This window comes from Mirounga leonina, unplaced genomic scaffold (genome assembly GCF_011800145.1).
Source record: "Mirounga leonina isolate KUSES-001 unplaced genomic scaffold, KU_Mleo_1.0 Mir_83, whole genome shotgun sequence".
In the NCBI taxonomy this organism is placed as follows: domain Eukaryota; kingdom Metazoa; phylum Chordata; class Mammalia; order Carnivora; family Phocidae; genus Mirounga; species Mirounga leonina.
The window spans coordinates 926923-942248 of record NW_023270826.1 but is presented as its reverse complement, the minus strand read 5'-3'; the positions used below and the strand labels follow the sequence as shown (position 1 = coordinate 942248).

General features: G+C 39.9%; 1 protein-coding gene across 2 annotated transcripts in view; it reads left to right on the top strand.

Annotated features, from left to right (window-relative positions):
• LOC118002826 (mitochondrial ribonuclease P catalytic subunit-like) overlaps nt 1-15326 on the top strand; it is a 128960-nt gene that overhangs the window by 99 nt on the left and 113535 nt on the right. Inside the window, exons 2-4 of one of the 2 annotated variants that reach the window (XM_034993424.1) lie at nt 351-1631; nt 3853-3900; nt 4616-4748. In XM_034993424.1, the coding sequence (XP_034849315.1) occupies nt 643-1631; nt 3853-3900; nt 4616-4748 (1170 nt within the window). In that variant the 5' untranslated portion in view covers nt 351-642. Of the gene's footprint in view, nt 1-6; nt 1632-3852; nt 3901-4615; nt 4749-15326 lie in introns of those variants that run through there. The other variant, XM_034993423.1, reaches the window with a different exon arrangement.

Below are 15326 nucleotides of genomic sequence, written 5' to 3'. Positions count from 1 at the left end.
GTGAGTTGGTGAATCGAGTGAACTTCGTGTATGATCGGTCGGTACACGGCCGGCGCTGCCCTTCGTGGACCTTCCTTCCTTACCTGAATTGTCAGTTCGGCTCTCTCCCCACCTCCGCCGCCCTCATATCATCACCTGACGCGTTTGGCGGCCTGGGAGGATTGTTATGCCGGCCCAGGGTCCCTAGATTTTGGCTTTCGTCGTTGTCCATGCTGCTCCTAGGTCTGGGTTTGGGGACACCTGGTAGCCGTTTTCGACTTTGCGTCCCTCCTTCAGCAAGGCTCCCATGGGATCCTAACTCGTTTTCACGCGAATCCAACTGGACGGACCTCCTTGTGCTTTTTCCTCAGGTTCACAGATTGGAATATATCAGGCACCGGAGGATTCCTGCCCTGTCGCCGGGTTCTGAGACTTGCGACCGAGGTCGGATGTCCCCGGATGGTTGTTAATGGAGAGAACTCAGCAGGCTTCGTTGTATTAAGTAGCCTCAAAAGCAGATCCTTGATTTGTCTGTGAGAAACTGAAAATCATCTTTTAAGAAGTTGTGCTTCGATTCTCCGCCCACACTCCCAATTCCTTAATTATGCTGCAGAAGTAGGGGCTTTTTTTTAACATCTCTCTATCTGGTGCTGATCTCACTGAATGATGACTTTCTGTTTCACTGGTATTCGAAGCTTTCCTAAGCTTTGGAAGAACAACCCATACCTTGACCTAAGCCCAGGACACTCTTCTCTCTCTCTCTTTCTCAAAGACTGTTACGGCATCTGGAACCAACAGAAGTGGTTTTCTCTTAAAACAGTGTCTGCACAAAATACTAAAGCAGTGAATCTGCTGACTGCCAAGGCCAGATATCTCAGGAAAGGAGATGAAGGCAGTAATAAGCAAGTTTCTTCTGATTCCCATCTTTTTGCAGCTGGAGCGGCTAAGAAGAGATCAGAGATGAATCCTCATAAGGAAGATCATGCCTTGCCACCTGTGAGGAACACTATTCAACTCCCAACAAAACCTTTGAATTCAGAAGAGTGGGATAAACTCAAGGAAGATTTCAAAGGAAAGGCTAAATTTGAAAGTTGGATCATTTCTCAGATGGCCCACTCCCATAGCTCTGTAGATGTGGCCAAATCTCTGTTAGCCTGGGTAGCTGCAAAAAACAATGGTATTGTAGGCTATGATTTGCTGGTCAGGTATTTGTATCTCTGCGTCTTTCATAAGCAGACATCGGAAGTTATTGATGTCTATGAGATCATGAAAGCCAGATACAAGAGATTAGAATCTGAAGGGTATACTCTCCTCATCCAGGGATTGGTCCACTCAGACAGATGGAAAGAGGCCTTGCTGCTGTTAGAGGATGTCAAAAAAGTCATGATCGCTTCAAGAAAGAACTACAATGACTGTATAGAGGGAGCCCTTCTTCATCAAGATGTAAACCTAGCTTGGAATTTGTATCAGGAATTGTTAGGTCATGATCTTATTCCTATGCTGAAAACTTTAAAGGCATTCTTTGATTTTGGAAAAAACATAAAAGATGATCAGTATTCAAACAAGCTACTTGACATTCTTTTGTATCTAAGAAATAATCAACTGTATCCTGAGGAATCATTTGCACAGAGTATAAAAACATGGTTTGAGAGGTAATTTTGATCTTTCTTTATATGTATGTTTTTATTTTAATACGTCTACCTAAAAGCAGCCACCTCCTTTTTTTGTTGTTTTTGAGAATTACTCTATTCAGATTATATTTCTTTCCTTCTCTCAGATTTGTTTGCCTTTAAAGACAAAATTTTGGGACGCCTGGGTGGCTCATTCTGTTAAGCATCTGCCTTCAGCTCAGGTCATGATCCCAGGGTCCTGGGATCGAGTCCCGCATCCGGCTCCTTGCTCAGCGGGGAGCCTACTTCTCCCTCTGCCTTCCACTCCCCCTGCTTGTGCTCTCTCGCTCTCTGGCAAAGAAAATCCTTAAAATTTTTTTTAAAAATTAAAAAAAAAATAAAATTAAAGACAAAATTTTCTTTCTCTTTAAAAAAAGTAGTAGCATAAACAAGTTCTATTCTCCATCACATTAAAGGGAAATTATCAAGCACTTGTATGTTTTCATGTATTTTTTTTCTTTGTGGAGGGATCATCTGTTTTTTCCTGAGGTGTACGGTATGTACGTACAAGTAGCACTTGTGCCTGGAGTTCATAGTAAGAACACTGGAGCTGTCTTTGGGTCGTATTAGTATTTAAGAAGTTCTTCTGAAACCTAGTGACTGGTATCTGTTTAATCTATGCATTTCATTAACTTGGATGGTTAGAGCAGATGGGGGACCCTGATCAGACATGATATGCAAGTGTTAAAAATGGAAAATCTCATTGTTCCAGTTCATTTTGGATCTTTCCATCATCCAGCTGCTCTCTCCAAGGCTCTCTGCTTTCTCTTTACTTTTATTCATGTTAGTGGCTCTGTGCCTATTTATTGCTTCAGTCTTTTTTTTTTTTTTAAAGATTTTATTTATTTATTTGACAGAGAGAGAGACAGCAAGAGAGGGAACACAAGCAGGGGAAGTGGGAGAGGGAGAAGCAGACTCTCCACCGAGCAGGGAGCCCGATGCGGGGCTTGATCCCAGGACCCTGGGATCATGACCCGAGCCGAAGGCAGACGCTTAACGACTGAGCCACCCAGGTGCCCCTATTGCTTCAGTCTTTTATTCACTTATTTCTTCACCACTAATTTGTTTCAGGCTCTTTTCCTAAAAACTTACTCCTTTTCTCTTTTTCTCATTTCAATTATATATTCTCTTTACAGATCTTTGAAATAGCAACCATGCTTAATTATCTTATTTAACAAATTTATTGAATATTACTGGAGGGGCTAGGTTGTGAAAATCTTGAATGCCAGGGATTTTGGATTTTACTCTCTTACCTTGGAGTAGAGTTTTATTTATTTATTTAAAAGATTTTATTTATTTGAGAGAGAGACACACACACTGAGAGAGGGAACACAAGCAGGGGGAGTGGGAGAGGGAGAAGCAGACTTCCCCACAGAGCAGGGAGCCCGATGTGAGGCTTGATCCCAGGACCCTGGGATCATGATGTGAGCCGAAGGCAGCCGCTTAATGACTGAGCCACCCAGGTGCCCCTGGAGTAGAGTTTTAGAAAGGTAACTGCCAACACACACACACACACAAAGGTTGGAGAGGGATTAAGATTGGAAATAAGATCTATTTGGAAGCAATTGTAGGTTTGGAAGAGAGATGATGAGATCTTGAGTTAAGAACTAGGGAAGGAGAGAAGGCAATTGAATCGATAGAAGCTGATAGTAGTCTGTGTAAGAGAAAGGAAAGGATAAGTTGATTGAGCAAAAAAATCAAGTAGTTTTGAATGCCTCCATTTGGCTAGGCCCTGTGGGTGTTTGGTGATATAAGATCTATTGTGATGGCATTCACAACCTAATTGGGAATATAATACTTGACAGTTTATAGTAGTGCATAAGAAGATAGTATAAGGGAAGAAATTACTTTGGGGAGAAACAATCTCTGGTAGCTCTATGGAGAAGGTTAGAGTTGAGTTTGATTTATAGGTTACACTATTAATGTCAGCTACTGGGTCCCCTGTAGGCAGATTTAGATGTGAAGATGAAGATTGGATGACCAAAGGAGAAGTGAAGGGAAGAAGGAGGTCCACAGTAGGGTACCATTATCTCCTTAGCTCTGTCACAGTATATCACCCACTCTTCTAATTAAACCATTCTAGGGAAGTATTCTGAACTTTTCAGAGCTCTTGCCTGCTGAGTTTCTAAATAAAATGCCTATCTTTCGGTTCTGTAGGAATCTGACCTCCTAATGATCTGGTTTTGCAATCTTTTTTTTGTAGTGTTCCTGGAGAACAATGGAAAGGACAGTTCACAACAGTCAAGGAAAGGTAAAGGCCAGTATTTAATTTTTAACTTGCTTGATGTGGGTTTAGTAGGTTTTGTTGCTACTGATTGAAATTTTTTTAAGAATACATTAGAGATAGGATAATTAAGAGAGTACCCAAGAAAAAAAGCCATGTTTTGCATATGGAGAATTTTCAGTGCTCAAAATGTTTTTCCCATAAAGTGGTGTGAGCCTTGTGTGAAGCCTCAGAGATATTTTCCTCTACAGATTTGGGACCCAGTTGTGTTTTGAGAATGAATTTAAAAACTGGGTGCCCAGCAGTCTACTTTTTTGGGTTTTCTGGCACACCTAATGTGTGTTATTATCAGGTTTATAAAAAATTGGATGCATATGATGATCACAAAGATTATAATGTTCTTTTTTTTCATTACTCTTCAATTTCCTCTTGTCCTAGGATTATTCATTTTATTTTATTTTATTTATTTATTTATTTATTTATTTATTTAAAGATTTTATTTATTTGAGAGAGAGAGAATGAGAGAGAGCGAGCACATGAGAGGGGGGAGGGTCAGAGGGAGAAGCAGGCTCCCCGCCGAGCAGGGAGCCCGATGCGGGACTCGATCCAGGGACTCCAGGATCATGACCTGAGCCGAAGGCAGCCGCCCAACCAACTGAGCCACCCAGGCGCCCGGATTATTCATTTTAGAAAAAGTTTTTTTTTCCAGGATACCATTTAACACAAACTATTGTAATTACAGCGGTCAGTGTTTGGGCTGTGGAAAAACCATGGAGTCTATTCACCTGAGTCCAGAAGAGTATGAATTTCTTAAGGGCAAAATCATGAGGGATGTGATAGATGGAGGTGATCAGTACAAAAAGACAACACCTCAGGTGAGTCCTGAACAGATTTTATTCCTTTTGTGGATTGCTTGTCTAGAATAGGAATTGGCAATTTTTTTCTGTAAAAGACCGAATAGCGAATATTTTAGGCTTTGTGGGCCATATGGTCTCTGCTGCAACTTTTCAACTCGAAATACAGTACTTAAGTGAATGAGAATGGCTGTGATCCATTAAAACTATATTTATGAAAATACACTGTGTGCTGGATTTGGCCTGCTGGCTACAGTTGCCAACATTTAGGAGAGACTGCTTTAGAATTTAGCAGAATAATTGGGGTAGACTATCATCCATCTATTGGAGTCAGTCCTGTTTTATCTAGGCATAGGTCCACTTAAGCCAAAAAGATAGGTGCTCATTTTTTTGTCTAAGTACTTCCAAAAAACTGTGTTCAGTAACTCCCATGAAAACATGGTTTCATGTTTTGTAATTCCTATCTTTTGTAATATCCTATCTCTAATGTATTCTTAAAAAATTTTTGATCAGTAGCAACAAAACCTACAACTTCTCTAATGAAAAGAGTTTAAGGTAGCTTGACAAGATTATTTCCAGATTTTCTTAGTATTGAATTTGATTCCGTTAGTCATTTTTAATAGCTTCATTTTGCTAATCTTTAGTACTTTATACTGGTTTATTAAGATTAAGTTGAAGAACTAAAATGCTTTTACCTTGGGGAAAGGTCGCTTATTATCTTAGTAAATGCTTTTTCTTCAAGGTACCAAATAGAAACAAGAAGTGAACATTGTTCTGCCTTCTTACTTTGACTTAAAATTTTCATAGAATGCCCTGAGATCATACGAAGACCTTTAATCTTCAAAATAAAGTCAAAATATGGTCCATAAAAACATGAGCTTCATTTTATGGAATAACTTTTAGCTGATTTTATTGATAAAATTAGAGTTAAGACTTACTAAGTGATGCTAAGTACTTTACATTCATTATCTTATATCTTATTTAATCCTTATAACCACCCTATATGGTACTGTTTTATTTCTCTTTTACAGATAGAGTGATTGAGACTTTGGGAGATTAAATCTGCCCAAGGACACCACACTAATAAAATCTAGGTCTGACTGCCCCAAAACCTTTGCTGTCACACTCTATTGCCTTTCATTGTTTGAAAAGTTCCAGTGACCATCCAGAGTTCCATATATACCTGGCAGCCAGCTGGTTGTAGCAGCTCTTAATGCTTTAGGAATTTCTGCCAGCTGAAATACAATTTGAACAGATAAATTTCCTTTCTCTCATCAAACATCTATTGGACACTTATGTGTATTTTCTGAAGTAGATGTTAAGATAGATACAAGGTTGTGTGCAACTCATGCTGTTTGTTACCAAAGACTTAACCATTTCTGTTGTGGACTAACTGAATAGTCTTCCCACCTTTCAACTTTTTATTTAATAAAAAGAGAGAAATCTTTTATAGAATACCAGTTAATAAATGTCGAAGGAATGAAATAACTAGAAAATCACCACTTTACAACCTCCCAAAGTAGAAATCATCTCCATGATGCGAAAAACACTGGGTGAAGAGTTAACAGGATATCTGCAAGAATGACAGGACATCTGCATTGGCCTCACGTCTTACTCCACTCTCTTTTTTTTTTTTGGAGCTCCTGCTTTTTATTTTTTTAATTACCTTTTCTAGACATGAGGACTTTTTTTTTTCTTTTTTTATTAATTGTGTTAGAATCCGTCCTTTACCACCATCATTCTTTTTGATGCTCAAATTATCCTGGATTTATCCTTTGGGAGCCCCTTCAAGCCAGCTCCTATGTCTTTTTGATATTTCCTCCACTACCCTATCAGTTTTTGCCCCCAGTTTTTTTTATATATAAATTTTATTTATTTATTCATGAGAGAGAGAGAGAGAGAGGCAAAGGGAGAAGCAGAGGGAGAAGCAGGCTCCCCACTGAGCAGGGAACCTGATATAGAACTCGATCCCAGGACCCTGCAATCACGACCTGAGCCGGAGACAGATGCTTAACGGAATGAGCTACCCAGGCACCCATTATCCCCAGTTTTTGCACTTCTCTTATTTCTGGCACAGGATGTCCCAGGTTCTCACCTTGAAGTGCTTCTGTCCCAGTGATGGAATCATAAATTGAATACTTTTGTTTGACACCTCTCAATGGTTAAACATTGCTATAATTCCTTTTTAATGTATATCACTTTAATTCTCATTTAATGGAGGTAAGATTTGTTAGTTTTCTCTGTTGGCAAAGACTTAGAACCCAGAGCAAATCTTCCCCGTGGAGAGTGTTACACTGTTAAGAGGAGTTGCAGGCTCCAGACTATGGTGAGAATAGCAAAGAGTAGTCATATATCTAATTACTGTAATTCACAGAGCAACTGGATATGTTCACAGAAAGATTGGAACATTTTAGGTCAAGGGAAATTATTTTCTCTTCTTCTCTTTCCAGGTATGCTTCCCTTTTTCCCCACTGAAGGTCTCCAATCCTGTATTGCATGTCTTGTCACACCGCCTTTCACCTTCAGGCTATTAACTTAACATAATAATAATAATAATTGCTACCATTTGTGAAATGATTGCCATATGTCAGGCACTTATAGATCTGTTAAACTCAAAACAACCTTGCAAAGATATCACCATTTTGAATATGGGGAAGCTCAGGATAAGCAATGTATCCATGGGTAAAGAGCAGCAAAGAAAGTCCTACGATGTGGCTGGCTTGTGCAGGGTTTGGTTTTTGTAGTATGGGTGAGGTAGAAGGGGCAAGGATGGATCCAGAACACTGCTGGTGGATTGGAGTAGAAGCAACTCTTTCTGGGACTAGAGGGAAGGAATTAGGATAGTGGACAAGTTAAGTGTGTTGGTGCAGCAAAGAGTTGAAAACATATATTCACATCTCTTAATTTCTCTGAAGAGCTTGAGGTAAATTGGTCATTTGAAGGTGAGAGAGAGTATGCTAGCCTAAGCCTAAGGGACCTTGAGGAGAGTTTTAAGCTTTGGAAGTTTGGATTATTTGTGAGAGGATTGGGGAAAGTATTGCTGGGTGATGCGGAAGCCCCAGCTGGGGCCAGAGCATAAGTTTGTAATGGCATTGATCTGTGAGACATTTTCAGCAGTCCTGGGCCATCCAGGTGTAGGAATAAAGAGGGCAGATAGATGGGATGGTACAGGACTTTGCTAGTCTGGTACAGCTGGGAAACAGGAGTTGAGGGTGTAGGTGAGAGGATAGCGCAATGAAGGGACCATGAGATCAAGCTTGATAGGAAGTAAAGATGGGTGGGAGCTCGTGGATTAGGAGACAATAGAGATAAAAGTGGATTGGAGGCTTGTGGAGGTTGAAGAGCGAGCATGAGAGTGAGAATGACAAGCAGGAGATTTTGATCAGTGTATATTAGAGGTTAGATTTCAGAGATAGAGTGCTCTGCAGTGATGACAAAATCCAGAGTGTGAGAGTTCAGTAGATGAAGAAACAGAGCCAAAAGTGCTAGTTGGTCGTCCACAGATTTATTGAAAGTGTCTGTATGATAATTTTTAAAAAATAATAATTGTAGCCATGTTTACAGATTGCTTCCCAGGTCCCAGGTAATGTGCCTTGTTACTTAGGCTGGTGATGAAGAACTGAGTCAGGTGGCAAATTCTTGAGAAATGTAGAAGTGCCTGGGGTGACACAAGGTGCTAGCAAAGAGGAGGAGTCAGCAATCTATGGCCTGCAGAGCAAATCTAGCCCACTATGTGTTTTTATAAATAAAGTTTTATTGAAACACAGCCACACTCATTCATTTATGTATTGTCTGTGGCTGCTTTTTCCTTGCACAATTGGGTACATATACAAGAGACCATGTGGCTCATAAAACCTAAACTGTTTACTGTCTGGCCGTTTACAGAAAAATTTGCTGACCCCCGGTATGAGGTGAGGAGTGGAGACATAGTGACTTTGAAGGAGCAGCGGGTACTAGAAGAGGGCCTCTTTGTCCTCAGTCCTATAGCATGCTTTGAGAAAATGCATTACTTAAGAACTAAGTAACTAGGAAGTTATTGATAACTTCAGGAAGAGCAGTTTCAGCCTTACACTGGGGGCCAAAGCCAGCCAAGTTAGAGCAACTTAGTGAACACACATTGAGTGTAAACTATACTTCTGAGAAGTTTAGATGAAAATAAGAAGCAATGGGATAGTTGTGGCTGGAGGATGGTAGAAATCAAGAGAGGATGTAGGGATGTGGGAGAGACTTGTGCATGTTTAGGTGATGAAGAAAGGGTATCAGTAAAGATAAACATGTTAAATAAGCAGGACAGGTAGGGGAGAGAATGGATGACGAATGAGCAAGGTTCAGAAGTAGGAGGGGCTGCCAAAAAGAGCGCAAATGTGGGAAGTTAGAAAGGAGAGGCCTCATCTGAGACTGTAGAAAAGAAAGTGAATATGGGTGCAGATATAAGTATGTCGGTGGAGGGAGAGAAGTTTGAAGGAAATGACATCTGTGTTAAATGGGTACAGGTGAGAGGTTGGAGTCAAGTAGAAAGTCTAGTCGACACCAGATGGGAGTCTGTTCAACATTAGAGACAGTGAAGAAAGTTTGGAATGGTTGTTAGGAAAGAATTGGGGAGATGCTAACTCCAGGCAGGATTGTGGCAGGGGATGGGTGCTGAGATTTGAATCAGTAATTTGTAGACTTGACTTTACATGATTTAATATTTTTCTGACAGAGCTTGGCTCACCTGGAATGGTAGTAGTGAAGACAAAATGTAGCATTGGCTCAGATTTTGGGTTTTGTTGGTGAGGTGTGACAGTATGATGGGGAGCAAGGGAAGGTCGTTCGTTTGACAGAGTAGTTAACATGATTGCTATGGCGCTCAGACTATATGGGGAAGGAGGGAAGGCCAGAGAGCACTGTCTAGGAGAGTTCAAGGGACCAGCAGTCTCAATGTAGGGTAGAAGAAAAGGTTTAATGGTGATTAACATAACAATAAAAAATTTAAAAGAAAAGGTTTAGTGGGAGTAAAGGAAAGAATACTAGAAGGCTGAGGTTAGAGAGCAGGTGAAATCTTTGAGGCTAAGATTTGACAGGAAGAGCCATTCCAGGCACTGGCCAGCACCAGTGTCCAACTGTCAGGGTTTGGCATGCACCCCACGGTAAAGTTTAGCTCCAGGGTATCATTTCCCAAAGATTTTTCATCTCTTGTTTTGTTTTTGCTCGCCATTTGTATTAATCTGTGGGGGCTGCTGTAATAGAATATCACAAACTGGATGGTTTAAACAACAAATTTATTTTTGCACAGTTGTGGAGGCTAGATGTCCAAGATCAAGGTGTTGGCAGGTTTTGGTTTCTCTTGAGGCTTCTCTTTTGACTTGCAGATCACCCCCTTCTTGTTTTATCCTCATATGGACTTCCTCTGTGCTTGAGCGTCCCAGGTATCTCTGTCCAGCACACCAGTCAAACTGGGTTAAGGCCCATCCTTATGACCTCGTTTTACCTTAATCACTTCTTTAAGGGCTTTATCTCCAAATGCAGTCTCATTCTGCAGTGCTTGGGGCTAGGACTTCAACATATGAATTCTGAGGTGGTCACAATTCAGTCTATGACACCGTTCATTGCATTATATATTAAAACTGTATCATGTTTAGCACTTTAAATTATTTTGTGCTGGGAGCAAGTAGCTGGAGCTGACTTCAATACTGCTTTCTAAATCTTGCTTATAATTTAGGAATGTGAGGTACAAACCAAGGAGTAAATATCACGTCTTTGTCTACTTTAAAAAAAGTATGATGTCAGCTGACCTCCCTAAGCACCTAAAATGAGAATTATCAAAATTATTTCAGGTTTAGGGCCACCTGGGTGGCTCAGTTGGTTAAGCGTCTGCCTTTGGCCCAGGTCATGATCTCAGGGTCCTGGGATTGAGCTCAGCATCGGGCTCCCTGCCCAGCAGGGAGTCTGCTTCTCCCCCTCTTCTCCCTCTGCTCCACCCCCTCCACGCTTGCTTTCTCTCTGTGTCTCTCAAATAAATAAATAAAATCTTTACAAAAATTATTTCAGGTTTATATGTTTTCATCAAAAGAACTCTTGTTCAAAACAAAGTAAATGAAACGGCGCACTCTGATGATGTGGATTTCAACCTTGGCTGCTGGTTAGGATAGTATAGGAGATGCCTAAAAATTAAGGATACTTGCACTCCACCCCCTCGAGATTTTGGTTTTAAGTGTACAGTTAGTTCAGTGATATTAAATACATTCACATTGTTGTGTAACCATCACCATCATCCATCCCCATAACTCTTTTCATCTTGTAAAACTGAAACTATACCTATTAAACAGTAACTCTCCATTCTCTCCTTCCTCCCAGCTGCTGGCAACCACCACAATACTTCCTGTCTTTATGATTTTGACTGCTGCAAGTATCTTATATAAATGGACGTATTTGCCTTTTTGACTGGGTTATTTCACTCAGCATAATGTTTGCAAGGTTTATCCATGTTGTAGCATGTTGCAGAATTTCCTTTTTAAGGCTGAATAATATGCCATTGTATGTATATACCATATTTTATTTATCCAAGTGTCAGTGGACACTTGGGTTGATCAGACATTTTAGCTATTGTGAATAATGCTGTTTATGAGCCTGGGCTACAGATATCTCTTTGAGACCCTGCTTGCAATTCTTTTGGGCATATACCTAGAAGGGTTATTGCTGCATCATGTGCTAAATCTATTTTTAATTTTTTGAGGAACTGTGTTCCACAGTGGCTGCACTGCTTTACATTCACACCAACAGTGCACAAGGGTTCCAGTATCTCCACATCCTTACCAACACGTACTGTTTTCTGTTTTGGTTTTTTTAGTAGTATCTATTCTAATGGGTCTGAGGTAATATCTCATTATAGTTTTGACTTGTATTTCCCTAATGGTTAGTGATGTTAAGCATCTTTTCATGTGCTTATTGGCCATTTGTATATCTTTGGAGAAATGTGTATTCTATTCCTCTGCCCATTTTTGAACTGGGTTTTTGGTTTTTGCTGTTGAATTTTAGGTGGTCTGTATATATTCTAGATATCAGTCTCTTATTAGGTAATATGATTTACAAATATTTTCTCCCATTCTATTGGTTGTCTCTTTACTCTGTTGATAGTGTCTTTTGATGTGCGAACATTTTTAAATATTGGGAAGTCCAGTTTGTTTATTTTTATTACCATGTGTCTTTGGTGTTATAGCCAAGAAAATCATTGTCAAATTCAATGTCATGCAGCTTTTGTTTTGTTTTCTTCTAAGAGTTTTACTCTTTTAGGTCTTATATTTGATTTGATTCATTTGAGTTCATGTTTGTATATGGTGTTAGGTAAGGGTCCAACTTCATTCTTTTGCGTGTCAGTATCTAGTTTTCCCAGCACCATTTGTTGAAGAGACTGTCCTTTCCCCATTGAATGGTCTTGGCACCCTTGATAGAAATCATTTGACCATACATGAGATGTTTTGGGTTTGTGTCTGTTCTGTTGGTCTATATGTCTGTTTTTATGCCAGTACTACGCTGTTTTTTTGGGGGGGGGGGTTGGATTTTATTTATTTATGAGACAGAGAGAGAGGTAGAGAGAGAGAGAGGGAGCTCAAGCAGGGGGAAGAGCAGAGGGAGAGGGACAAACAGACTTCATGCTGGGTGTGGAGCCTGATGCGGGGCTGGATCTCAAGACCCTGAGTCATAACCCCAGCCAAAATCAAGAGTCGGCTGCATGGGCGCCTGGGTGGCTCAGTTGTTTAAGCGACTGCCTTCAGCTCAGGTCATGATCCTGGAATCCCGGGATCGAGTCCCGCATCGGGCTCCCTGCTCAGTGGGGAGTCTGCTTCTCACTCTGACTTTCCGCCTCTCATGCTCTCTCTCTATCACTATCTCTCTCAATAAATAAATAAAAATCTTAAAAAAAAAAAAAGAGTCAGCCGCTTAACCGATTGAGCCACCCAGGTGCCCCTGGTACTACACTGTTTTGATTACTGTAGCTTTGTAGTAAGTTTTAAAATCAGGAAGTGTGAGTTTTGTTCTTTTTTAAGATTGTTTTGGTTATTCAGGGTCCCTTGAAATGCCATCAATTTAGGGTGAGTTCTTCTATTTCTGCAAAAAATATCATTTGGATTTTGATAGGGATCGCATTGAACTTGTAGATTGCTTTGGGTAGTATTGATGTTTTAACAATATTAAGTCTTCCAATCCATGAATATGGGATGTGTTTCCATTTATTTATGTCTTTAATTTCTTTCAGCAATCTTTTGTAATTTATAATGTTTTTTACCTCCTTGGTTAAGTTACTTCCTGGGTATTTCATTCTTTTTGATACTATTGTAAATAGAATTGTTTTTGTCATTTATTTTTTAGATTGTTCATTGTTAATAGAAATATAACCAATTTTTGTATGTGGACTTTGTAACTTGCTACTTTGCTAAATTGATTTATTCTAGCAGCTTTTTTTAATGTGGAATCTTTAGGATTTTCTGGATATATGATCAAATCATCTACAAACAAAGGTAATTTTACATCTTCCTTTCCGATTTGGGTGCTTTTTATTTCTTTTACTTGCTTAAATTGCTCTGGCTAGAACTTCCAGTATATATTTAAATAGAAGTGGTGAAAGCAAGCATCCTTGCCTTGGTCCTAATCTTAGAGGAAAAGCTTTCAGTCTTTCACCATTGAGTATGATGTTTGCTGTGGGTTTTCATATATGGCTTTTACATTGAGATAGTTTCCCTCTATTTCTAGTTTTCGTTTTTTTTAATCATGAAAAGGGGGTTTTATCAAATGCTTTTCTGCATTCAATTGAGATGATGATCATGTGTTTTTTTTCCCCTTCATTCTGTTGATGTGGCCTCCTACACTGATTGATTTTCATATGTGGAACCACCCATGCATTCCAGAAACAGATCCCACTTAGTCATGCAGTGTGTGATCCTTTTAATATACTGCTGAATTTTGCTTGCTGGTATTTTGTTGAGGATTTTTTCATCAATTTTCATGGAGCATCTTGGTCTGTAGTTATAGTTTCTTTCCCTGGCTTCAGTATCAGTGTAACACTGGCCTCAAAGAATGAGTTGGGAAGTAGTCTCTCTTCAATTTTTTGGAAAAGTTTGAGAAGGATTGGTATTAATTCTTTAAATGTTCAGTAGAATTCGCCAGTGAACCATCAGGTCCAGAGCTTTTGTTGTTGTTGGGAGATTTCTTTTACTGATTCTATCTCCTTACGACATATAGGTGTATTCAGATTTTCTTTTTCTTTGTGAGTGTGCTTTGTTGTCTGAACCTCTGATCAAAAGCAGCAATCAGCAGAGTGTAGATCCCCACTATTTGGAGGACGGATCCTTTTTGTCTGGCTCCCATAACAGGTATGCAAGCTGCTCTAGGAACATGGCAGTTGCCTGCCATTTGGCGTGGGGTGAGGGATAGGTAGCTGTTGCTGCGCTAGGGGCTAAAACTGAACAAAATTAAGGACAGTTTCTCATCCAAGGCCTCCCCTGCAAGTTGCAAGCCTTCAACAGACTCCAGAGTTCCAAAATAGTTACATCAGTTTCTGTCAGTGTAATTGTTGTCTAGGTGGGAGAGACAGAGTCTTGGAGTTTCCATCTCCGCCATCTTCCCTTCAACTTGAGTTTTGACACATATATACCTCTGTGGAGCTGTCACCACCGTCAGTATAATGAATATATCTATCACCTCCCAAAGTTTCTTCATGCCACTTTGTAATGACTCCTGTACCTCGCTCTTGCTCCCCCACCCCACCCCCAGGTAAACACCATAGAATCATACCATATATAGTGGGTTTTGTCTTTTTTTTTTTTTTATATTCAGTACAATAATTTTGAGATTTCATCCATGTTTTGTGTCTCAGTCATTTTTAGTCCCGAATAACATTCCATTGGGTGGCTATACCACAACTTGTAAATTTATTCACCTATGGATGGACATTTGGGTTATTTCCAGTTTGGGGCTATTAAAAATATAGTTAATAAGAACATTCTTGTGGAAGTCTTTGTACTTTGTGCTTCTGTGTTTATTTACTAGGGCTGCTGTAACAAATTGCTATAAACTGGTGGCTTAAACAACAGACATCTATTCTCTCATAGTTGTGGAGGCTAGAAGTCCAAAATCAAGGTATTGACATGGCCATGCTCCTTCTGAAGGCTCTGGGAAAGAATCCTTACTTCTCTTTTCCTAAAGCTTCACAAGCTCCCAATTTCTGGTATCCTTGGTTTTTCTGGGCTGTTAGCCATATTTCTTCACTCTCTGCCTCTTCTTTGTATGCCATTTCTTCCTATGAGCACATCAGTCATTGGATTTAAGGCCCACCTTATTCCAGTACAATCTCATCTTAACTAATTACATCTGCATCCAGAAAAGGCCACATTCTGGGTGGACATGAATTTCAGAAGGGATACTAACCCACTACAACTTTTCTTTCTCTTGGATACGTATCTAGCAGTAGAATGATTGGGTCTTGTGGTGGGTGTGTGTGTAGCTTTTTAAGAAACTGCCAAACCATTTTCCAAAGTGGTGTCCCATTTTACATTTCTACCAGCAGTATATGACTATTACAGTTGCTCCATATCCTGGTCAACACTTACTATGGTCGGTCTC